Source organism: Copadichromis virginalis, linkage group LG23 (assembly GCF_057382275.1).
Source record: "Copadichromis virginalis isolate Kocher_CV1m ecotype Utaka linkage group LG23, C_Virginalis_male_GT1.1, whole genome shotgun sequence".
In the NCBI taxonomy this organism is placed as follows: domain Eukaryota; kingdom Metazoa; phylum Chordata; class Actinopteri; order Cichliformes; family Cichlidae; genus Copadichromis; species Copadichromis virginalis.
In genome coordinates, this window is record NC_140639.1 from 39621888 (window position 1) to 39647639 (window position 25752).

Below are 25752 nucleotides of genomic sequence, written 5' to 3' on the forward strand. Positions count from 1 at the left end.
GTGTGATAGGGGTTTTTATCAAGGTCGCGCTAATACAATGAAAACGTCCTTTACGACTTTCAAAGTGTTTATTTATTTACTGTTAAACGTAGTGATAGGACATCTGCGAATATATTTAGCAACATATCCATAGAAAATCTAAGTTTTAATTAATTTATATATATTGATTTACTGTGTAGTAAACGTATTCAAACAAATAACAACACGTAAGCTTGAAGCTTGACTTTTATTTTGAAAGTAAAATGTTTAGCTTCCCGCCTAACATCGGATTGTTTACGTGTGTAACAACACAGGCAGCCGACGAATCAGGATATTTGTCCCACCCCTTCAGAGTTTGGTGGTCACCACGGTAACGGCCGCGTTTGACAACAGCAGTAAAAGGTGTTGAAGCGAAAATACACGAAACACGACTGCTGTATTTGAATAAATAAACGCACCGCCTGTCTGTTACATAAGTAAGTCCTGTTTTTTTAAGAGGCTTTAATAAAACTATTTATATGAAGCTTTTAAAGTTATTTCGAATTATTCATATTAATAGTCAACAGTACATGGGTCATTTGCAATTTTTAGCATTCCTAGCGTCGCACATGAGTTTGTAATTTCTCACTTTTATAGTGAATGCGTCAATGAGTCTAACAGAAAGTGACTTTATTAAATTAACTCTATTTTTCCTTACATAAAAAAAGAAAAGAGAAAATAATCGCCGTGTTTCTTTCATAACCCTCTGATGATGCCTTCAGATGTCGCAGTGAATGTCCTCCGACCGTCTGTCGTCCCTCTCGTGAGGAGCAAGGGCTCATCTTTTGCCAGGATGGAGGTGGCTCTGTCTGGGCCACAGACGCTCTCAGAGCCCCTGAGGAGGAGGGCATCTCTACCTCTGAGCCAGCTGGTGGAGGCGACCCAGAGCAGAGGCAACATCCCCAATCATCTGCTGGAGTCAAGTACATATTAACCATGACCTCTGAAATCCTCGATAGAATTCATAATTGTAGTTTTCTGGAAGCAGTGATACTAAGTACTTGATTTTACAATGACAACTTAGGTTGAGATTTCTGTTTATTTATTTATGTATTTCTTGTAGAAATCTATGCTAACCTGAAAAGCAACAGCCTGATCCAAGCAGAGCCCTCTGAGCTTCACTTCAGTGGCTTTGAGCTCGGCAAGGATTATGTAAAAATCCTGGTGAGGAAAGTCCTGCTGTTTTCCTTTACTACTTTCCAAAAAGCAAATGATGTAGCTAAATCACAGGGCAGGTGTTATGTGGTTTTTGTCTCTTTATTTTGGAGTTATTGTAATAGGAATGTACTTGATAAATGTGACATGTGACACCTCATTTGAGCAGGTAGCTTAATATTAATGGTTGTGAAGACACTATATAGATATGATTGAGAAGATAGTGCTCAGAGCTCCTCTGTGGATAATTACCACAGCTGTGTCAGGCAGACAATAGAGATGGTGTTGGGTCAAGGCCTCTGGTTGTTTTTGTTGAATTTTGCAGTCAGCACTAACCAGACCTCAGTTTTGGCACCCACCAGAGATGTGGAGTTGCTTTGTGTCTTATTATGCAGTCAAACACAAATGTTTTACTGTAGCTAAAATAAGACTGTTATTATAATGTGAATCATGAGTGGGGACCTACAATGAAATATATGAAGTATATGAGATTTATCATTACCAGTTTCAGTAATAGCAAGCATGTTGCGTCCAAATGAATGCAGACTGTATTTGTTTGACAGTCTGTTATATTTAAATAGGCCAAAATACGTCTAGCAGCTAAAGGATGACAAATACTCTATTTGAAACACTAGTTCAAAAAAGGCATTCTGGCTATTACTGAAGTAGCGATTAAGTGTAAATATGCCTGCAGTGCTTTTCTGTTTTCACCAACCCCCGTTTGTATTTTCCATCAAATTTCTCCCACTTATTGGATGTCACCAAGCTGCCAGCTCAGGGACAAATACAAGTTTGTGATTCATCAATAAAACTTTTTGATTTAAACGCAAACAAAGATTTCAAAGACATTTTTTGGATTTGCAAAGAAAATTTGCAAATCCAAATTTGATCTCAAAGGAAAATGTTTGAATTAATTGGATCCACAAGCAAAAACAAAACTTTAGACTACAAAAAAAATTCTGGGGTTTCTAGTTAAGCTTTTGGATTCACACACAAACATTTATGGCAAACAGAACCTTTGGATTTGTAAACAACAGATTTGCATTAATTAACATTTTTTTTAATTCAGAGACAACAATGTTTTATTTGAAAACAAAAACTTGGAAGGTTTGGTTTCTTATAAAACCAACTCATTCAAAAACATTTTGAAACATTTTGTTTGCTAATAAAGTTTTTATTTCAAAGGAAAACTTGCAAACAAAACTTTTTTGGATTCACAGACAAATATTTTTGGTTTGAAAACAAAAACATTAGATTAGATTTTGATTACGAAACAAAATATATAGCATCTAATTAAATCTTTGGATTTGAATCAACTTTTTTTCTACAAATAAAACATTTTTAAAACATCGTCAGTACTTTTGCTCTAAAGTTTCTTTTTGATTACAGACATTTTGTGCTTGATTGCATTTTAAAGAAACAGTAACTTCAAACTCAAACAGATTCAATTTGTATTTTCTTTACAAAACATTAAAATAATTTTAAGAATCCTATCGCATCATCAAGTCCTCTCATTTGGTTTCCATTAGGGTAATTTAAAGTGAATGGGGGACTGATTTTACACACTGTGAGCATGGTTGAGCACTGTAAGCACCAGGAATATGGAAATGGCTTTCTCAAGTGCACATTTTAAGTGGAATGAATGATTTTTTTCCTCTCCTCTTCCTCTCCATCAGAAATTAATCAACATCTCATCTGAAGTTATGAATATTCATGTAATTCCCACCCAAACCAAGTACTTCCAAACAACTTATACCAAAAAGGTATTTTTTTTTCATCGTTCCAAATTGCTGACCTGAATATAAGATTATAACTCCACTTGGCCATGAGTGCAATCAGTGTTGTTTCTGATGATTCAGTCTTGTTCCATCTGTTTTCCTTCCAGTATCGACTCATCCCAGGCCTCGCCTACACGCTGAAGGTCGGATTCTGTCCTGATGAGTGGCGTTACTTCTATGACTGCATTCGAGTTCACTGTAAGGTTAGGTTCCAACAGTTTCTGTGCCATTGTGGGCACTCTGTTACTGTTTGGCAGGGAGTCAGCTGCAGTGTGCTAATGCTGTTTGTTTTGTGCTTAAATCGTTCCACCAAAGGCATTAAAGACAAGTTGATTTTTGCAGAATTTACACTGTGACTCCCTGCAGGAGCTAGCTGGTGTAACATGCATCTTATCTTACTTATGGAGTTTAGCAAACATTTAAACAAGCAGGATTTACTCTCTGCTTTAACTTATCTACCTTGATCTTTACTCTGAGAACTGTTTTCATTTTTCTCTGTGCTTCTTTCTCTTGATTTTGTTCATTCAACCTGCCTACACCCTTTCTCAGGGGGAAGATAACCTGTTAATTCCAGTTCATGCTTACCCTGTCATCGATGACCTGCACATCCCTGCTCATATCGACCTACCAGCTGTAGCACTCAGACAAAGGTGTGTGTGTGTGTGTGTGCTTCATGTTAGTCTCTATGATGGACTGGTTTATTTTGACCTCACGTCTGCCTGAGGTCTTGCCTGTCTCCTTGTATTCTTCCATGCAGCCAGCCATGATTTCATTCACCCATTGATGTCAAGTCATAAAAAAATAATATAATCTCTGTCTTTCTTTCCTTGTCGCTAGTGTTTGCCATGCTATTCCTCTGAGATGTAGCTGTCCCATTGGCTTTGAGTTTCAAGTGCATATTATTCAACCCCATGAGTCCTTCTCCATCCACCCCCTCACAGGTAACCATTCACTGAATGTTTTCTGTTGTTGACTGGGTTTTTTAACAATACAAAAATCTGAATGTTCAGATTAGAACATATAAGCAGTCTAATCTATTGAACAATTACTAATGGGCTGTAAAGCACCACATCTTGGGCACAGAAGGAGCAAGTCTGCGGGACTGGCTCTCAGTGACGCAAGCTCTTGCAGGTTCTGAAAATTCTGTGTTTAGACAGTCATGCTGACTTCAGATAAAATGTTTCCCAACTTTAAAGCTCTGGCTGAGGAGTTGCAGGTAATTCAGCCTTCTGAGCCTTCAGAAGAAAATCAAGCCAGACTTGTGAAGTTATCAGTCCCAGTTTGGTCTCTCCAATGTAGAGGTCTGAGCATTCCTCGCTGCACTGTACAGCATACACCACGTTGTTAAGTTTGTGTTTTGGAGTTTTGTCTTTCGGGTGAACCAGATTCTGTCTGAGTGTGTTGCTGGGTCTGAAATGAACCGGGATGTCGTGCTTGGAGAAAACCCTCCTGAGTTTCTCTGATACACCGGCTACATAGGGGATGACAATGTTGTTGCGTCTGTCTTTCTTATCCTCCCTCGCTGGTGTCTGATCTCCTTTTCTGTGCCTCTTTGCTGACTTTATAAACGCCCAATTAGGATAACCGCATGTTTTAAGTGCTTCCTTTACATGTGTGTGTTCCTTCTTTTTCCCTTCAGGCTTAGAGGGAACATGTTCTGCCCGGTGGTGTAGGGTCCTAATTACTCCAAGTTTGTGTTCCAGAGGGTGATGGGAGTCAAAGAGGAGGTACTGGTCCCTGTGTGTGGGCTTCCGGTAAACTGTTGAGGTTGCCATTCTCTTCAATGTGCACAGCGCAGTCCAGGAAAGGCAAACAGTCGTCCTTTGTGTCTTCCCTGGTGAACTTGATGTTTTTATCCACAGCGTTAATGTGAGCAGTGAAGGATTCCACTTCTTGTGTTTTGATTTTGACCCAGGTGTCGTCTACATATCTGTACCAGTGGCTGGGTACTCTTCCTTTGAAAGAGCCAAGAGCCTTTCTTTCCACTTCCATCCATCCCATCCCATCCCGTCCTTTTCAAGGTCTTGAAGGCAACCTATAACTTTCTTTTTGTAGCTGCTTGTGGGGTCTCGCTTTAGGGCTTTGTAGGTATCATTGTCACTGAGGAGGGCGGTAATCTTTGTGTGGTAATCCGTTGTGTTTAGGACCACGGTGCACCTTCCCTTATCAGCTGGTAATATAGTGATGTTGTGGTCCTTGCTCAGGGAAGCGACGGCCTTCTTTTCTTGTATTGTGAGGTTAGACGGAGGGACTTTGGCACTGGAGAGGGTGGTTGAGACTTTCATCCTGATTTGCTCTGCTTCTGTCTGTCATAATTTATTAATCCGTATGGCGGTTTCTGTGGCTGTGATGAGGTTTTTTTACATTTATGAAAACAAATGTAAACAATAATGATAAAAACAATCAAAAATGAACACGGTTAAAGGTACTAATAAAAGTTACGGGTAACAGTATGATTATAAATCACATTAGCTAGGCTAACACTTGCAGCTTGTGTCTCAAACAAACATTGAAGATTCAAAGTTCCATAATTCTGTATCCTAGATGAGTTCAACTAGGCGTCAGATATTCACCATTTTGATAATAATGGTAGACTTTTTAAAGAGACGTTCATACTGAAATAAATGTACAACTAGGCTGGCTTTTGTTTAATTTTTCTCCTCTTGTGGATGCAACCCATAATGTGGGTTTCTTCTGGATAATTTATCAAACATGGTTTTGTGTAAATAACATGAGAATGAACTATGTAAATATTTCTTTTGTTAGATTTTTTCTACAATGCCCTGTGAAAAGTGTCCCTAATTAATGAACAGCGGTAAATGTCTGAGTTTTACCGGGAAATAAAAGTGTAGGGAATTACAGTATCATATTTAGGCTAATAGATTAAGGATAAGCCTCAGCAGAAAAAAGCAAGTGTCCTGCACTTCCTCAAAACCTCAGCCCAACGTTGTGCATGCAGTAAGTCACTGCAGGACTTGAAAGATTTCTTCTGCTTCCACACGCTCAGAATGATCAGCATTCATGGTCTGGGAAGCTTCATAACGCAGGGTGAAAAAGCACTTGGATCTCAATCGCAGCTGAGAGAAACAAATGAGTTTCTCCTTTTGGAAATACTTTTGTGTATTTTCTCCTTTACGTTTACGCAAGAAACAGGTCCACTTCTCAACAGAGCTCAGCATTTGTAGTATAACACAACATACATAATACAATAACCTTAATTCATAATTTCTTCCCTTATGATGGATTGTTTATTCATAAATTTTTAACTCTCAATCCTAAAAAACTACTGGACTATTATTATTATCAGTTTATTGTAAAAGCTCCCTGAAAAGCAGAGAAGACCATGTTTGTCACTATATTTGTCACCAACGAGACAATATTTGTCCTGTGTTGGCTTCATTTTATTGCATCCTTGTTGGAATCCTGCTCCTCACATTCACACACACTCTTGTATCTTTTAAGATTAGACTCAAAACGTTATTTTTTTGATAAAGCTGATAGTTAGGGCTGGATCAGGGTAACTGGAACCAATCCTTAGATGTACTGCTATGGACTCGCACTGCCTGTGGGACTTCGTGTGATGAACTGAGCATTTATTTTCCACTCACCTCCTTTGACATCCCACGTGTTTATATACCACTGCAGCATGTCACTAAATTTTAGCCATCACTCTCCCTTAGTCTGTGTTTTGTCCTGTCTCCCTATGCTCTTTTTTTCCCCCTCACCCCCCACCAGAATGCTGCCCCTCCGTGAGCCTGATTCTGCTAGAGGTTTCTTCCTGTTAAAAGGGTTATTTTCCTTCCCACTCTCATCAAGTGCTTGCTCATAGGGAGTCTTTGATTGTCGGGGTTTTGCCTTGTCATCTTGAAGTAACTAATATTGTGATTTGGAGCTATATAAAGAAATCTCGCACCTGTCCTTTTGTCCAATAGAAAAGTAATACCCATATCCACGCTGGAGACGACGTCATTATTTTTCCTCCTCCGGCACACGAACTGAAATCAGCTGATTGTAGTGCAAGTGCGTAGGAAGAGAAAATGCATGTTTGTTTGATTGTTTTTTTTTTCTTTCTATCCATCTGGTGGGCAGATAACTGAAGAACCTTTGTAACACATTACACCCTATTTGGGCTCAAGGTGGGATTAAATCAGGGATCAGCTCTGAGCTCCTTCTTGTTTGCAGTAGTGATGGACAGATTGACAGATGAGGTCAGGCAGGAGTCTTCATGAACTAAGATGTTTGCAGACAACATTCTGATCTTTAGTGAGAGAAGGGAGCAGGTGGAAGAGAACCTGGAGAGATCGAGGTATGCTCTGGAGAGAAGAGGAATGAAAATCATTAGAAGCGAGACAGTCTAGATGTGTGGGAATGAGATGGAGACAGGTGTAACAGTGAACCTGCAGAGATCAGAGGTATAGTGAATGTAGACGAGTTTAAATATCTGGGGTCAGTCATCCAAGCAAGCGCACAAGAGAGATAAAGAAGAGAGTGCAGGCTTGGTGGAGTGGGTGGAGACACATATTGGGGGTTATTAACAGCAAGAGTAAAAGGAGAGATTTACAAGTTGGTTGTGAGACCTGCTGTGATGTATGATTTAGAGAAGGTAGCACTGAGAAAAAGGCAAGAGGGTGAACTGGAGGTGGCAGAGTTAAAGATGTTTCATGAAAGATTTTCACTGGGAGTGACCAGACTGGACAGGAAAAGAAATGAGAGCATGAGAGGGACAGCTAAGGTTGAGCGTTTTTTGGAGACACAGTTGGAGAGGCAAGGCTCAGATGGTTTGGACATGTGCGGATAGTGGACAAAAGATACTGAACATGGAACAACAAAGCAGGAGGAAAAGAGGAAGACCACAGAGAAGATCATGGACGTAGCGAAGAAGAACGCGAGGACAGGGTGAGATGGAGGCAGATGATCTGCTATGGCGAGCCCTGAGAAGAAGCTGAAAGAAGAAGATTCAAATTTTAACTATTTATTCAGAAGCTATGGAAACACTTAAAAAAAAAATAATTTAACTGTCCAGTGCTCTTAGCTAAAAAATCAACAAGTGCAAGTGTTAAGTTCACTTATTTTGTTTGTAAGACCTGTCTAATGTTATGTAGCTGGCTTTCTGCAGTAGAAAGCCTTAATGCAGTCACCTGTGGTTGTAAATCACTGACCTAGGTTAGCCAAACACATAGCTCCATTATTAATATTTGTTTTCTCCCTCTTCCAGGTGTGATACCAGCCAAAGGTGAGGCAAAGATAACTGTGACCTTTTGTCCACTCCAGTTTGAGACTTCTCAAATCACCTTTCAGCTGGTCATTTCACAGTTCAACACCAAGCCTTACCTGTGTACCATCACTGGGAGCTGTGCACCGCACATAGCTCTCAGGTAAAATTTCACAACTGAGTAGAAATACAGTGTTGTGTTAGAATGTTTTTACAGATGAACAGTTTGACTAATCAAAATGTCAGTTTTACTTAGCTGTTGGTGTTTTGTTCCTTTCACAGTCATGTTTTACTCTATTACTCTCAGTTGCTGTCTTACTGTCCTATCATGTGCTTTTGCTCATAACAGCTGTGATCCTCAGCCTAAGTACAACCTCAAATTCAAAAACACCGGGATCTCAGTTATGCTATCAATGTACACTATGTAACAAATTGAAGTCTTTCCACCAGTGCTTTATTCTTTTCACGAGCATCCGGCATCCTGAATGATAGCTTGGTGAAGTTTGCTGTTTTATGGTAAAAAACAGTTCTCAGCTTGTGGGAGTAAGTTTACCGCTGAACCACATGGGAGTGAAAACATCCCCCAAAATATCTGGGGACAATAACTAACTGGGTTCAGAGAAAATGGGCACATGTGCAGATCAGAGGTTTTTCAGCTGATATTAATTTGGTTCCCATGAGAAAGAGGGTGCTATCCATCACACAGCAGTAGCTCCTGACTCCATCCCCTGCACTGTCTGGTGTTATCTTGGCCAAAAGTTAATAATTCATGAAAATAGCTTGGTAGCTGCTGCAGTGATATAAGGATGGATACAGCTCCCAATGGATGTTTAGCATATAAAACACTCTCCCTCTGTTTGTTGTTCCTCACGGTGGAACCAAATAAAAGATGATAGATATGCAATGGAAAGATTAAGGAATATATGCTAGAGCCAATGTTTATCCAGCTCGAACCAATGTCTGACATGTGCTTGTTACTGTGTTCTCTGCCTGACTTCTCTGACATAGAGGCTGCTCATAATACAAACAGTGACTTGAGTGATTTTGCTTCTGTGTTGCAGAACGTCATCAGTCTGATGTGATGCTTGGTAATAAATCTAGTGCTTCTTTGTGACCGAATGTTCAACTCTTGTTAACTCCTTTTTAGCCGAAGGTTGCAGAGTCAACTCAACTGTGATTTAAAGCTGTAGTTGGCTAGTTCTCTGTCTTGGACTGCATTGCTAAATTAATAGCCATTTTGAATTAACTGTTTTTAATTGTAATTATTAGGCCCTGACTCCCAGCTACCCTGACACCGTGTATTCTCTCTCTGTTCATATATCATTTGATAAATACTCAGAGTCTAGAGCCATTCCTACTCTTCTGAAATAACTATTTCTGGAACATTCGTAAAGGGATACCTTGACAGCTAGCTTCTTCTGATTGAAACCCATCTGTTTAGAAATGATCCAAACAACAACTTCAATGTTTCATCCACTACTTGGGGGCTAGGTTTGCAAAGTTTGCTTTTCTATCCACTAATTAGCCATTTTAGCAGTTCATAGATTGCTTTTAGCTAACCATTTATCCACTGTTTTAAACAGTTTCAGTTTTAGTCAATTCGTTACTATTTCAACACTTTCCCATGTTTTTTGTTTTGTTAATTATTTCAAAAAATGATATGAAAGTTTTTCACTATTTCAGCTAATTATTTCAACAATAACACCATTACTGTGTTAAACACAGCTCATTTTCTGCTTAATTTGAAATCGTTCTCTTTTACTAGGGGTGACCTTTTAGTGTGAGATTATTACAAAAATGTAAGTTGTGCTTACTTTAGCAGTGAGCTAATTAGCAAGTATTGAATCAGTTTTGGTATACTAATATATATACATTTTTTCACTTTTTTCCCTTCCATCTTTCTGTTAGTGAACTGGAAAAAAAGTTCAGTTATGAAAGTGCAGTGACTGTGAAACACAAAGGAGCCTCACCTTCTACCCTAGTGCTTCCTCGAAGTAAATCCAAATACAGGGCAAATAAGGAGGCTGACAAGTCAAAGGTATGGCCAACCGATGGTCTGACTGATTAACTCACTAAACTTTCATAATCCTGTTTAGTTATATTTCGACAGATTAATTTCCCTGACTCAAAAGCAATGAAATATTTTAATAGTTTTTTTTTTACATAAAAATTATCTTTTCTGTAAAACTGTATCTGCAGTACCTCTGTTTTGGGAACTCTGCTGGGAAAACAGTAGCAAGTAGTAGCAAGACCCTAGCATAGACACACAAGGCATCAATAAGAGCAAATATGATAAGACAGACAGAGCTTGAATAGGAAACACATGGGTTGGAGGTGGGTTGCAAAGTGGTTTGCAGAGTTAGGATGTTTAGAAGGGCATCAGATGGGATTAAGATCAGCTGATTTTCTGGGATGGCATCTTGACTTTATGACTTTTCTTAACTAATGCTACTCTTTTTCCTGTCCTATAGGCAATCAGGGATCCAACTAATGTGAAGTTTAAATTGCCAGTAGATGTCTGTACTCCTGCAGGGGTGGCAAAGATGCTGATCAAAGACTCTAATAAACTCAGCTCTAAAGACTTGAAGCAAGGTAGATGCAACCGAGTGTTTTTACTCTTGACGCTGATATGCATGTCAACATTGTTGGCATATCAAATCAATCACCTCTGTTCAGTTTTTGTTGAATTACATGCATGCATGTCTCTTTTCTGTTTGTGCAACCTTCACTTCAGCCATGTCCTCTGGCAGCATGATAGCACGGCAAAATAAGCAGATAAAAGAAGCCCTGTTCATGAAAAAGGTTCAACAAGACATGAAGGAGGAGCAAACAAATCACCTCAAATGGTAGGTTTGATTAAATATTAAAACTCAACCAAAGTTACTGAATGTTTAATAGATGTGTTTACTTTATGCACCCCCTTTGACTCAGGCAAGTCCATCTGGGTATGGACCCCATGTCAGAGCATGCAACAAGACAGATACTGGAGGAGAGAGAGATTGCTCAGCATGAATATATGGTAAGTTATTTCAGCTCGTGTGGATGTAAAGAAACACTGTGCTCATTGATACTCATTGAAACCAGAGGGCTTGGCTAATACAGATTTTCCACCAACACAGTGGAAATAACCTCTAAAAAGTTCTAAAAAGGTATCAGGGTACAGCGGCACCAGGTGTAAAGCCATCAACACTGTGTTGATGGACAAGAGGTCAAAGTCTGACACTTACATGTCCCTTTGCTAGACTAAACTGTCACATTTGGGGGGCCCCACAACAATGTGTGGGTACTATACTTTGTTATTCTGAGACATGAGAAATTTGTGGGGGGAGAAATGTAAACAAAGAGTGTTGTATTAGGCTGTTGCGTAATGTTTCCTGAGAATTATGGACATCTTGACCAACCATAAACAAAAAGTGAATCAGAAAAATGTTGAACAGAAGAAGACATAAAAGTGTAGGCCCTGAGTTGTTTGAGTTCTTTTCCTGTGTTTTCTGAGAGGTGTTGGAGATGGTGACAGTTTGCTGTGTCTGCATTCGAAAGGGAAGATTAAAAAAAAAACTTTATAAAGAATTCAGAAAGTGTATTTAATCATTCCTTATCTGACCATCTTTGATTTCTTAACTTTATATACACCGTGTAAACTGGAAAGTTCTTTATATCTATATTTACTGATAAAAGTTTGACCTTCCATTAAATGGAGTTTTAATGCATGAAAAATATTTCTTGCTGAAATAACTGATGGGAGCCCAACTCACAGGATCATAGAAGCTACTGAGTCTTTGCCCCATGGGCTTGATGATGGCGGTACATAATTCATGGGAGGCTGTAAGCAGTGAACTACATAGTGGTGTGTATAGATTTTCAGATATCCCCATAATAAAGCCAAACTCTTTTCATCACACCAACACACCAGCATGTACATGTAATTCCTATCATACATAGTGAATATAATAACATATTGAAAGAAAAAAATACGCAGGACACAGGAGGACACAGACCTTGGGAGGATGGAAATGAGTCCTAGTTGGACAGTACTATCTTGCAGGGTAATTTTGATTCACCAAGTCCTCTCTTCTTGGTCAAGGTATTGGTTTTAGTAGAACACATTTTTTCTGTTTTCATGTAAGACCTTGGAGACATACTCAAATGTGCTGATAGCTCATCAGTGCGTTCCATATTCATACCGTTCACAGTACCTTATTCAGATGTAGAATTATTGGATCCACAGTGGGGTTTTGACCCTTTACATAAAAACCCTCTTGACTGTATGATTGATTTTTATTAAGTCGCCATGGAAATAGTGCAGAGTCAGCCAAACTAATGTCAGTTTTGAAATATGAGTCTCTCTATGTCCTCAGAAAGGTTGTTTGAATAGTTATCAGATCTCTCACAGACACTTAACAGCACTTCCTCCCCATCTCCTTTCCACCTGCACACTTTATAATGCAAATACACACACGCACACAAACACACAAAGTGTCCTCTGCCATACTCTTTCTGTTTTACAGCCTTGTATCACCACACTTTGTGATTTTATGGGAACTCTGTTGTTTTTATTATACTGCCACCTGTCATCATCTAATGTTGGCCCTCTGTGGAGTCTTGACTGGAGGCCAAAGAAATCTGTTTGTCTATTTGCTTCAGAGTTATGTAGTTTTATAGCTTTGCAACATTAATTTTTGCAACGTTATTTTTTCCTCAGCCAGGCTGTGATGGTTAAGTTTACGATTCTGAGAATTAAGCCATCAACCTTTTTTTCCTCTTTAGCCAAAGAGGTTCCAAGTTTTCCTTACAGAGGATATAGATGTTGGAATGTTTGTTTTCCAGTGGCCCTGCAACAGCTATCACTGCCACAGCTTTCCAAAAATAGATCAAATATATTTTTATTCCTTTTTATTCCAGTCAAATTGCAAATCATTTAAAGCCTTATTCACAGCTGTTCACTGAGCATCTCAGAGAGGCCAGATCTTTCACCACTGTAACAGAGTGGGTGTGATCAAATAGTGCAAAAATTAGGAATAATGTCTCAGTGCAAAGTTGTACTGAGATTGCATAGATTTTTTTTTAAATTTTGTCATCTACGCTACATAATATCATTAACCAGTATTAAATGGCTTTAATCTACACGCCTTGAGGCAGCATTATAAATAGACATGATTCTGAAGAGGAGCACCTCTGAAGAGCACTGACAGTGAACACAGTTCACAAATACAAACTCAAACTCTGCCAACTTCACTGGACTTCCCACCTCATTTAGGATGGACACAGCAGTTCTTTTGAAATTTGTTTTTCACATGCGCCAAGTTAGCTGGGTTAAGAGGACCATGCAGCATTAACCTATGCTGCCATCCACGTCGTGTCGTAGTGAATTAAGCCCCTGCTTGTTTCAGAAAAACCAAGCCAAATTTTCCACATCCGAGTTCAAAATTGGCCCGATTGCTGTCCAGAGCTTCCACTAAACATTTGGAGTTTTATGAAATACTCCAAAGAGCACAAAGGAAGTTTCCAAAACTGGACCAGTTTTTCTTTTATTTTCCAAACCACTTAAAGTGTTGCTGTGAACACAAAAGAAAACAAAAGAATTTGTGAATGATTTGCAAATGATTGCATTATGTATTTTATTTATATTTGAAATGGCATCAAATTGTTTTGGGAGGGGGGTGGATTCATACGATCTTTTACTGTACAGTAATTGACTGTTTTATAGGTGAAAAGGGGAGCTGTAGGGCAAGAAGAAACCTTTGCTGCTGGACCACCTAAAATGTTTTCAAGACGAGTGCTTTGTGAAGTAGGACAGGTATGTCGTTAACTTAGTTTTTTTCAATTCAATTCAATTCAATTTTATTTATATAGCGCCAAATCACAACAAAAGTCGCCTCAAGGCGCTTCATAGATACAGAGAAAAACCCAACAATCATATGACCCCCTATGAGCGAGCACTTTTTTTTGCTAAGATCCCCACAAGGAGCTCACCTTAATGGGAAAAGGCGCCGGCATGGTTTTTCCTTATGGTAAATGGTAAATGGACTGGTTCTTTTATAGCGCTTTTTACTCTGAGCACTCAAACCACTTTACACAACTAATTCATTCACCCAATCACACCCATTCACTCAAGCACTTTTTCTAAACTGTTTAGTGCTTACTGTCTAACATTCACACTCACACTCCGATGAACATATCGTAGAGCAACATGGGGTTAGTATCTTGGCCAAGGATATTTAGCATGGAGACTGGTGGAGCCTGGGATCGAACCACCAACCTTCCGGTTAGTAGCTGACCTGCTCTACCTTATGTGGGTGAACTTCTGGAACTTTTTCAACACGACTCAGTAAAGTCTCAGGCAGCACAATGTGCCTCCACAGAAAATTCTGAAGCTTAAGTCGCTGAATTGAAAAACTGCTGCATGATGATCTTTAATTAATACTAAGTATATTCTGTCTTAGTGAATGTGTGGATATGCTTCTACCAAGTACCAGAAGATCTTTTATTCTTTGTACAAGAGCAGTTTCACGCACAAAAGAAAAAAAAGAATCAGTTGCTCATAGCTCATTTCCAGTTTAATCCAATCTAATATTGACTTATTAGTATTCCACTTTCTTTTGTCATTTAAATACTCCTAGCAGAGGCCTAATAAAATTAAACTTTATGCTTTTTTCATGTACACTAAATGTGCAGTTAACTGTCGAACACGAGCAAGTGAGATTTAACAATGCATGTGTTTCTAACCTGTTCCAGGCCCCTGAGGGAGTCCCGGCTTTCCAGTTTTACACCACTTTTCAGTGGGAACTGAGACGAAGAGTTCTCAGACTGTTCCAGCAGGCAGCTCACAAGGTACAGTCATCCATATACTGCAAAGTCTCTGAGGTACATGAGCAAGTACACACATCCATGAGCATTTGCTCAATGCATCGTTCACATACACATCCCTCAGGGGAGGGCTGTTACACCAGCACCTGTCCCTTTTGTTTAGCTATGTGTAGCTCAAATGTATCTTCTTTACAGTATAGTCAGTTTTCCTGTGTGAGGTGCGTCACAGTAAAAGTAAAGAAATGTAGTATTGTCCACTCTATGACCTTGATGTTCTTCTTTAGCTACTGCTATGCTGACTTGGTGGTATGTTTTGGGTCGTCATGCTGGAAGAACAATCCAAGGGCCATCGTTCAGTTTCTGGGCCAAATCCTGACTGATGGCAACCCATTCTTTCATAATCAGTGCTTGGAGTTTGTCACAATTAGAGGGTTTTTGTTTGTCCACCTGCCTCTTGAGGATTGACCACAAGTTCTCAATCTGATTAAGGCCTGGGGAGTTTCCTGGCCCTGGACCCAACATTTCAATGTTTTGTTCCCCAAGTCTTCACTTTGACCTTATGGCATGGTGCTCCGTCATGCTGTTCTTCAACAAAATGTTCTTGGATGGTTGAAAGAAGCTGCTGTTGGAGGATGTTTTGGTGCCATTCTTTATTCATGGCTGTGTTCTTTGGCAAAATTGTGATTGAGTCCACTCTTTTGGATTAGCAGCAGCACCCCACATGAATGGTCTCAGGATGCTGTTGGCATGAGACAGGACTGATGGTAGCGCTCACCTTTTCTTCTCCGGACAATCCTTTTTCCAAATGCCCCAAACAATCGGAAAGGGGCTTCATCAGAGAAAATGACTTTACCCCGGTCCTTAGCAGTCCACTCACTGTACCTTTTGCACAATATCAGTCTGTCCCTAATATTTTTTTGGGAAAGAAGTGGCTTCTTTGCTGCCCTTCTTGAACCCTGGTCATCTTCCAAAAGTCTTCACCTCACTGTGTTTGCAGATGCACTCAAACCTGCATGCTGCCATTCTTGAGCAAGCTTCGATCCCACAACTGAATCATCTTTAGGAGACCGTTCTGGCCCTTTCTGGACTCTCTTGAGCACCCTGATGCCTTCTTCACGGCAATTGAACCTCTATCTTGATGATCCGATAAATGGTTGATGTAGCTGAAATCTTAGTAGCAACAACATCCTTGCCTGTGAAGCCCTTTTTATGCAGCGCAATGATGGCTGCACGTGTTTTCTTGCAGGTAACCATGGTTAACAGGAAGAACAATGATTTCAAGCATCACCTTCATTTTAACGATTCCAGTCTGCTATTCTAACTCAATCACCACGACATAATAATCTCCAGCCTTGTTCTCGCCAACATTTTCACCTGTGTTAACGAGAAGATTATTGAAATGATCTCAGCAGGTCCTTTTATGGCAGCGATGAAATGCAGTGGAAATGGGTTTTATGGGATTAAGTTCCTTTTCATGGCAGGGAAGGACTTTGCAATTCATCTGATCACTCTTCATAACATTCTGGAGTATATGCAAATTGCCATCATAAAAACTGAAGCAGGAAACTTTCTCAAAACCAATATTTGTGTCATTCTGAAAACCTTTGGCCACGACTGTAGGGGCTCAAATACTTATTTCACTCATTGACATTTAATTCAATTTCTGACTTTTAATGTGTTTTTTCTGGACTTTTGTTGATATTCTGTCACTCCCCATTAAAATGAAACTACCAAAATCAGGTTCATTCGTTGGAAGTGTTGATACTTACAAATTCAGCAGGGAGTCAAATAATTATCTCCTCCAATGTACCCACTGCTCCTTCTTTGTCCTCTTCCCAATGCTCCCCCTCCAGGGCTCATTATTGAATAAGAGAAAAACCAAAGGGCTTAAATGTCAAAAAATAATTAGAATTGGAGTGAACCTGAAATCTCTGTCTGACATGTCTCCTGAAATCACAAGTGTGAGTGAGAAGCTTTAGCAAAGCAGTAGCACCCTGCACCACCCTCGTCTCTCCCTTCCAGGTTGTGATTCGACGTCGCATGAACCGGAGACTGGCTTCTTTGAAGAAACTGGCAGACAGTATGAAGAACCTGCCCTTGGCACAGAAAGGTTTTCATTATCCTATGATCTCCTCATTCAGAAATAATCTCATTATCCGATGGCAGTAAGGCACGCTTTATTGAATTTATTCCTTGAGGAAAAAATGAAATGATTATGAGGCTCATAACACATATGCAAGTGTCTGGAACAGAGTTCTGAATGTGAACACTGAAAATTGCAACAAGTCTGGAGAAATTAACTTTTATTTATTCTTTTTTTACATGTCACCTCCTCACGTTTGCTTTAGCTGATAAAGAGAAGACATGCGACCTAAAAGTGTCTGCAGACAAAGTCTTTCCATCTTCATCCCCCTTTTTCTCTAATGAAGATGACCCCCTGGTGAGTACCGTGCACAACTGGTAGTGGAAAATAAAGACTTAACACAGATTTTGAACTGTTCTTGTCCAGTGTTGTGTAAATTAATGTAATCATTAGCAAAAAGTGCGTGGTAATTTATTTCGAATCAGTTTACCTTTCAACCTAACTGGGAGATGACACCCAAAAGACAAGAAACCACTGACAAGTGGGCACTAGCTAGTGTCCTGCACTCGAAACAATTTTCATCCATTATTTCCTGTGAAAGACGTCCTTGATCAAACCGTGGAAATCAATGAGGACGCTCACTTTCCCATACTTTGATTAAATCTTTCATTTCCTACATGCCCCACAGAGAGAGAGAGAGAGATGGGGTAGCCTCTGTGTTCACTGGAACAAATAATGCCATTTGGTCTCCTTCATATTTCTAGGCTAACATTAATTTGCCTGAACTACCGGTGGATACTCTTGATGTGACTGTGACATCGCACATTCCTTTCTTCAAGCTACAGGTAGTTATTTACATCATACACAGCACTTTCAGATCAACAAATTTCACCCAGCAGCAGTGTTGATAAGGAGTAACATAACCATAAACCAGTATAGACCGTATATATAGATTAAACTGGAGCTCTTTCTAACCTTTCTAGCTTTTGAACAAATGTGTTTGGTGACCCTGTGGAGGGCTCAGACACCTAATTTTCACCTTCACCACCGTCAGCGATGCCAAATGCCTCATACAAAGTGTCAAATTACTATTAGTCAAGTCAAGTCAAGTCAACTTTATTTGTCAATTCTGCCACATGTACAGGACATACAGAGAATAGAAATTTCGTTACTCTCAAACCTCTCTATTAATACTGTCATGTATGAGAGCATTTGCCTGTAAAACAGTGCTTTACTTTTCAAACTGGGATATATTTTTCTGAATACTCCTAGAATTATGAATGTAAAATTTTGACCTATAATTATTTTTATTGTTGTTGTACTATTTTATAGTGAAGCGAACATGTAAAGTGCATAAAGTGCAAAAGTCTTATTTGTTCGCTAGAAAGATGGGAAATAAGTGCAACAATTTATTGAAACACGCAAACATAAATTAAAATGTAAATACATGTAATATGAACACCTGTTGTCTTCAGCAAAGTCTGAGCTTTCTAAGGAAATTTCTTCAAGTGTTAACAAGCAAACCAAAAACATTGCTCTGAAAATGGTCGGGTACAGGGACTGTACTGAAAACAAGTGAAAAAGCAGCCAGTTTCCAAAGAAAAATTCAGAAAGAGCTTCAAAAAGCCCAAAGAACTATTGATCAAGACCACTTAATAAAAGACAAGTGCTCACCTAGAGTAGCTTGTACCACGCTTCAAAATAATGCACTTCCTCTGACACAGGTGACGAGTACTGTTAACACAAAATGTGACAGTGTAAAAAACTACATTTTATGTTATCTGGGTCATATTCTGCTTACCTTATAAAAAATCTCATCCTTTGAGTGTTTGACTTTTGAAGCTAGAGTGGATTAACAACCACTGTAGCATCATAAAAATTAAAATTAATCGACCTAGGTAGTGATAGAAGTATGATTTCCAGCGGAAACCATATTTTGGAGCAAATTTTACAACTGTTTTGTCTCAATAACCGCTGAGATTAGAGTTCATTGACAAAATGCTTCATTAACTAGGATGGCTATAGAGAGACAGCACCTCTAAATGGATTGTGATGGTAATAATGGGGTCATAGGGACTCCTTGTCCTTGTTGATGTTATGTTGTAACCATGCTTTCTGTTGATATTATGCAGGTCCCTCTGCACTATAAGCTTATGGGCTACCAGGCTGTGTCAGCTTGGGAGGCATTTAACTCTTATATTCCCATGACTTTGGCTAGGCCACTGCGTACTGGAGCTCCGGTAACTAAGCACCACATGTTTATTTATAATATATCAGCTATGTATTTATCCACTTATTTGCTTTAAAAATTCTCCTTTTTTTAGGACAAGCTGGAACCCAACAGAGCTCATTTTCCCATGACAGAGGACACCACAGCAGGAGAGCAGCATGATGAACAAGACAAAGATGCAGAAACAAAGGATGATTCCAGTCTCTCTTTCTGCGCCCCTGAAAATCTGCTCAGACCTTTTCCAGCAAACCCACTGAGAATCTTTGTAAGGCAGTATTAATCAGGTGCAAAATAGAGGTGCTTTTCTATTTATGATGAATGTTATTATTATTATGTTTCAGAACCCAGCTCCGGGATTTCAGACCTTTAAAACACCCCCTAAATATTTGGAGAGTGATTTGGAGTTTCATCTCTGCCCTCTGCCCAGGTAAGTTATTCTCACCTTTATGATCAATTTATTTCTACGAAACGTCAAACAGCTCATTCTGCTTTCAGGTATACGGTCCCTGAGAGCACATTGTGTGGCATAAGGACCCAAACGCCACACACTCAGAAGAAGTTTCTCAAATGCAAGGTAATTTCCCCCTCATTGTGCAGTTCACGAGTTTCTTTCAGATAATTTTTGTGTCCCATATAGAACATGTCTTCGGAGATTTTTGGTAAAGCATGTTAAATAAACTTGTTCTTACATATTGAGCTTTATACACCATGTCTCATTCACAAACCACTATTTTCTATGTCTAAGTAGAAAAGTATCTTGCCCAAAGATATGTTTGCATGCAGAATGGAGCAGCTAGGGATCAAACCACCAACCTTCCAATTAGTAGATGCACTGCTTTCCCTACTGAGCCATAGCCATCCCACAAAACATAGAAAGTGCTTTTCACTTGTAGTTGATCTATCAAAAACGGCTCCCGTTTTCTGTCTGAAAATTGACATGTCCAGTGTAGCTCAGTGTGATCCCACCAAATCAGCTGATGACTCAGCTCTTACCCTTCCTTCTACTCATCCAAGTGGAGGATTTTACGTAGGCAACACTGTTTAAGCTGCTGTAGCCATGAGCAACAGTTGCTGTAAATCTGCAAGCCACTTTGCAACCCATCTACATCGCAGCTCCTACTGTCACGCTGGATCTGACCTAATCAATATCATATCTGCTGTCAGTGATGCCTGATCTGCTGTGTACTGGGCCTGGCTCCTGCTCTCTCCACCTCTGGCTTTACACATATGCACACTAAAGGGCGGACAGGTCCCAGCACAGAGCCATGCCACCAAAAATAAATTACTGCAAATGGGAAAATCAATCATCTTCTGACTATAGTGGTCCTGACCGAAATGTTTCTTTTTTTCATGATTTATAACAGGAAGTGATCCCTGGGGTTATGAAGTGGAAAAATTTGGATTCTATCACCTTGAAAAGTCTTTCAAACCAGGCCGCTCTCACCAGTGACTGTGCTCCACGCAGGTTGGTCAGAAATATTTTGTCCTCTTTGCTTTACAACGTGAGCTGTGTGTTGAGAAGAGTTCAATCTGGCCGCCGACACGAGTGAATCAAAACCTGCAGATGAACTTTTCCACTACATCACTGTTTATGAGATGTGTCGGGTCACATTTTTCTTCTTATCTGCTAAACTAGGCGGCAAAAAATGACTTCATACCAAGAGCAGATACCCAAAAGTTAAAGAGAAGGTTCTCATGTTCTCAATAAGAGTGTCCAACTAGAACAGTGTCGGTTCATAAGTTTGTTTATGGTACTTGTTTACAGAGGAGAAAGTGGCTCTTGTCCATTTCCTATGTGAAAGAATTTGAACTTTTGACCCACTCGCTGCCAGACCACTTGAAAGACAGCGTTTTCACAAACTACATCAATATATTTTTAAAAAAGACAAGTTACATAAGCCACAGACTCATATTGGTAGTTAATAGTTACCTACTCGGATATAATCCTCTTTCTGCAGTTTGGGATTCACTCTATCATCTCAGTATTCCAGAAACACGACTTCTCACTATCTTCCAAAATAAATATGTCATGTCACATCCACACTGCTTCCAGCTCCTGCCAGGATGCAGGATGTCAAACTCTCCACTTGTAATCGAGATAGCGGAGTTCCTTTTACACGCAAAGAGTTGGAGAAGATGGTTGTACAGTATGTAGGTATTGAAGCACTTATGATTTTGGAGTTAAAATGCTGGGCGCCATTTCCAGCTTTATAAAACAAAGTGCTGTTATTTTAAAACTGTCCATTTAACCAGATAGTTGAGAATAGTGTTTTGATCAAATCAGAGGTTCTAAACGCTGGTGGGGAGAAAAGCCCCACTCAAATCTTCTTTTTCACTTAGCTCTAGTGTAAATAGCCAGATTTAGGGGTTTTTACAGCTGCGGTTATCCATTATTTTTACTTATTTTGAGGTAAAATCTGAGTGTCTATCTGTAAAGATAGAAAGCTTCTTCTGATTCTAAATGTTTTCTCCTTTGCTATGTATATCTGTGTGCGCATGGAATCTAGGTCATACAGTATGGAGGCTTCCCTCACGCTGCAAAATAATGATTTATTCAATCCTCAGTCTAAATGGGCAGTGAATAAATGATGATATTTTTCATGTAGTGTATTAGTGAACACAGCATTGGGCTGTCCTGTTCTATTTGTGGTGGGCTGTGTGCTTCTGTCTGCGCCCTGTCATAACTGATACCAATCAGGTGTGCAAAACACTCTGTGTGTCTGACCTTTCTCAAGCCTATACCGCCATGTGCATTGTAATTTGTCTAGCATGAGAGAGTTTCTTGTTTAAAACCAATTTAAGTACCAAAGTGAACATTGGAAAGCTAATGAAGCAGCACTCCTCAAGAGATCCGAAGTCATCTCAAGTCTTTGTTTGACAAGATGCCTGCATAATCTGGGCAACCACAGTTCACGTGGTGCATTTGGGAATGTGTGGGTTTGAATCTCTGCTGCAACTCTGTCTTTTTACCTTTCTGCCTGCTATCCTTTTTTTCCCTCACATGCCTTGTGCTGCGCAATTAGAGCCAAAGGAAAATATTTACTTCATACTTGTCAGTACCTACCTACCTGAAAAGTGTAGATATATAATTGTCTGTGAAGGTTCTCAGTCATCCAGGTCATCGTAGTCAAAGGAGCTTGCAAAGAAAAGCGTCTGGACTTCTTTAAGTTGCTTGAAGACGTTTCACCTCTCATCCGAGAAGCTTCTTCAGTTCTAAGGTCAAATGGTGGAGAGTCCCAGATATAAACCTAGTGGGAGTATCCCCCCACAGAGGGACAAAAGGACCCCCTGATGATCCTCTAATCGCCTGAGCCAAGGTATGAAACTGGGCATGGGTCCCAATCAGCCAGAGTTTCGGGTGAGCTCATTGTGAAACCTGGCCCCACCTTGTCATGCGAATTCCTGAGGTCAGATGGCCCAGGATGTGAGTGGGCGTTAAGGCGTCTGGGAAGGGATCTCAAAACTGGATTATAGATGGTAGAGAGTTGGTGTTGTAAACCCCCGCCTCTGTTCAAAGATGGTCGCTCACAGTGGACATAGATGGCTTCTTTCACTCCTCTTTCAAACCATCTGTCCTCTCTGTCCAAAATGTGAACATTGGCATCCTCGAAAGAGTGTCCTTTATCCTTAAGATGCAGATGGACTGCTGAGTTTTGTCCTGTGGAGGTGGCTCTTCTGTGTTGTGCCATGCGCTTGTGAAGTGGCTGTTTGGTCTCTCCAATGTAGAGGTCTGGGCATTCCTCGCTGCACTGTACAGCATACACCACATTGTTAAGTCTGTGTTTTGGCGTTTTGTCTTTCGGGTGAACCAGTTTCAATAATGCATGAGAGTAACTACCTCTTACAAAGTGTAGTATTAAGTATTTATACAGAGTAAGTGCCAGGTTAACACACATTACAGTTAGCTAATTATCCTACGCTCGATAATGTTAACATATGTAACATGAACAGTAATAGGAACACAAAAAATGCAGATACAGTCCACAACTACTGGGTGTAAATATGTAGTACTAATCATATATTTATATGCATTCAGTACTAGATGTAACACATTTTACATCTAGCTAAAAAGGCTATCTAACTAGCCTTGGCTTGCTAATCTTTAACCAAAATCTTATTTCACAAAAACATAAATGCAACCCAGGCCAGGTCACAGAGTCTTTATTTGTACATCCTTTGCCCCATCATTACAAAGTTGCTCTTTAATATTTTTAAGGAATCCCTTGTTATTCTGTGGTATCACTAACATTTGGCTTATCAGTGTTCTTTTTTTTTGCCCCTAAGTGGTTTCAGCTTTCACTAAGGAGCACCTTTATCAAACATGTTTGAACTGAGATATGAAACCACCTTAAGCACTCCTTTCATCTCAGTGAGACTGAGGAGCTATCTGAAAATTATCTCAATTCATCTGATGCACGGTGGTCCAGCTCTTCAGGGGAAAAAGCGCTGTATGTGTGTGTTTCCTGTATAGATCTGTCAACTACAACACAGAGATACTTCCACTCACCGCAGCTTCTCCTCTCGCCAACCTCCCTGATGATGATGTGGCCCCGCTAATGGACACACTGTAAGTAGATGAGGAACTATATTGATCTTTGTGCTGGGAGCTTCTTTTTTTATGGGTCTCATGGGAAAGTGCTCCTTTGATTATTTCACTGTGTGTGTGTAACCTCATGCAGGTGTGAAGGCTCAGGAGTCCAACTGACACCCGAGATGATCAGAGCAGAATTCTTGTGTGGAGAAGTTCTCGTCTCCATTAGCAACCTCGACGCAGGAAAGACAACCGTGTAAGTGTAGGGATCGTGAGCGTGCAGCAAAGCTAAAAGATTACTCATACATACAGTCTGGAAGAGATTCAAGAGATAGTTTATGGCATGATGAATGGATGTTTACATGAAGGAAGCCCTTCACAAGCAATAAAAGGGATGAATGCTCCTTTGCACACACATAGATATTTTGGAAAAGACAAAACACATGTTTAGTTTGAAGAGGGGAAGTTGTCAGGATATACCAACCATTAAGTTAATAGATTGAATCAGTTCGTGTACCTAAAGTTTGTTCCAGCAAAAGCTTCCTGGGAGCTGGGAGTTTTTTTTAAGTGTTGTCATAGCAACGAAACTGATCTTTAATCTATTCAGCTTATAATCACATTAGATGTAATATATTGTAGCAAATATGTTCTTATATCACTGGTCTATGCTGATAGCGCCATTTCTCAAAATTTAATTTAGAGGCCAAAAAATATTTGTTTAGGTTTTCAGGATTTTATGAAAAACATAAACACATTAAATAAAATAAAATATATATATATTTTAAATAGTGATGATTAATGAGGTAATAATGATACTGTTAATACTACTGAGTAGGGCCCAACTAATATAGGAATAGGATTAGCCCAGTAGCGATACTGATATTTGATTATATGAGAATAGCAAATATAAACAAAAGCCAACCTACTAGTGAACAGCTTTTTTTTTTTTAATCATACAATTAAAATGAATGGTAATGCTTGAGTTGTTTAAACATTACAATATTAAACATTTTAACACCTGTAGATGGAAAAAAAATCGTATTTTGGAAACTTATTAGCATATGCTAGAAATCATATGGGTTTTCTTTTTTGGGTTTCACCAGTTGTAAAAGAAATTTAACAATTTGCTCAGTACCATTTGCCTCAGTCTTATAATGGATTTATTCGTGCTATCTCTCCTTTTGTTAATCTTTTTACAGATTTACTCAGTGCAAAATTGATGTGACATAATTGATAACTATTCACATTTTAAAAAGGCAGCTGATATGTTTTTGTTTTTTAAGCTTTAATTTAGTTTTTATCATTTCTCATCATTTTTAAGGTTTTTTCTAAATTGTCGTTGAGAAATTAGGAACGATACGTGTTGTACTCGCTACTACAGCTGCTCTTCTTCCATCTGTAAAGTTAAATTGTTCTGTCCCAGGCACCAGAGGCAGCATCACATTGAGGCGACCTACAGGTCTGAGTTTAACCAGATGGGAAAAAGAGTGATGACTAGACTGAAGCAACTTGGAGTCACTGACAGAACTTCTCATTTACCTGAAGAAGACCGTGAAAAGCCGAAGCCTGTGCACACACATCCTATACACTCACATGAGTAAACACCACTGCAAGACTACAGATAAGCATTATACCCATCCTACTCACTCATACAACACTCTCCTTTGTTGGCCCTGACATGTCTTTGAAATAAAACCTGGTTACTTTCCCACCCACTCATAAGCCTCCTTTCTACCCACTCAAAATTACCAGTGAGCTCCCCTACTGTGCTTTTACAAAGCCTGAAAATTTGTTATCCCTCCACCTACTCAGATTCATATATAAGCATGGCTGCATTTTACACACCATTACCTACATTAAATGAAATATGATCGTTCTGCATTTTATATTTGAATTCTTTTGTAAAAGTTTATTACAATTAAATCTTATTATGTTATC

The 25752-nt window shown here is 39.4% G+C and overlaps 1 protein-coding gene across 2 annotated transcripts; it reads left to right on the forward strand.

Moving 5' to 3' along the window:
* Positions 1-318: 318 nt before the first annotated feature.
* On the forward strand, positions 319-25529 carry cfap221 (cilia and flagella associated protein 221). 2 transcript variants are annotated; one of them, XM_085448595.1, is made up of 25 exons: positions 319-455; positions 741-941; positions 1082-1182; positions 2850-2936; positions 3059-3154; positions 3501-3601; positions 3789-3892; positions 8167-8326; positions 10072-10201; positions 10635-10755; positions 10898-11009; positions 11095-11182; positions 13871-13960; positions 14899-14994; positions 16993-17080; positions 17319-17410; positions 17818-17898; positions 19186-19293; positions 19378-19548; positions 19625-19710; positions 19779-19857; positions 20648-20748; positions 23755-23850; positions 23963-24070; positions 25238-25529. In XM_085448595.1, exons 2-25 carry the CDS (start codon positions 812-814, stop codon positions 25413-25415), a joined length of 2604 nt encoding a protein of 867 aa, XP_085304721.1. In that variant the 5' UTR covers positions 319-455; positions 741-811; the 3' UTR covers positions 25416-25529. The 2 variants fall into 2 exon arrangements, with proteins under 2 accessions (XP_085304721.1, XP_085304722.1); XM_085448596.1 differs by lacking the exon at positions 13871-13960.
* Positions 25530-25752: the final 223 nt, after the last annotated feature.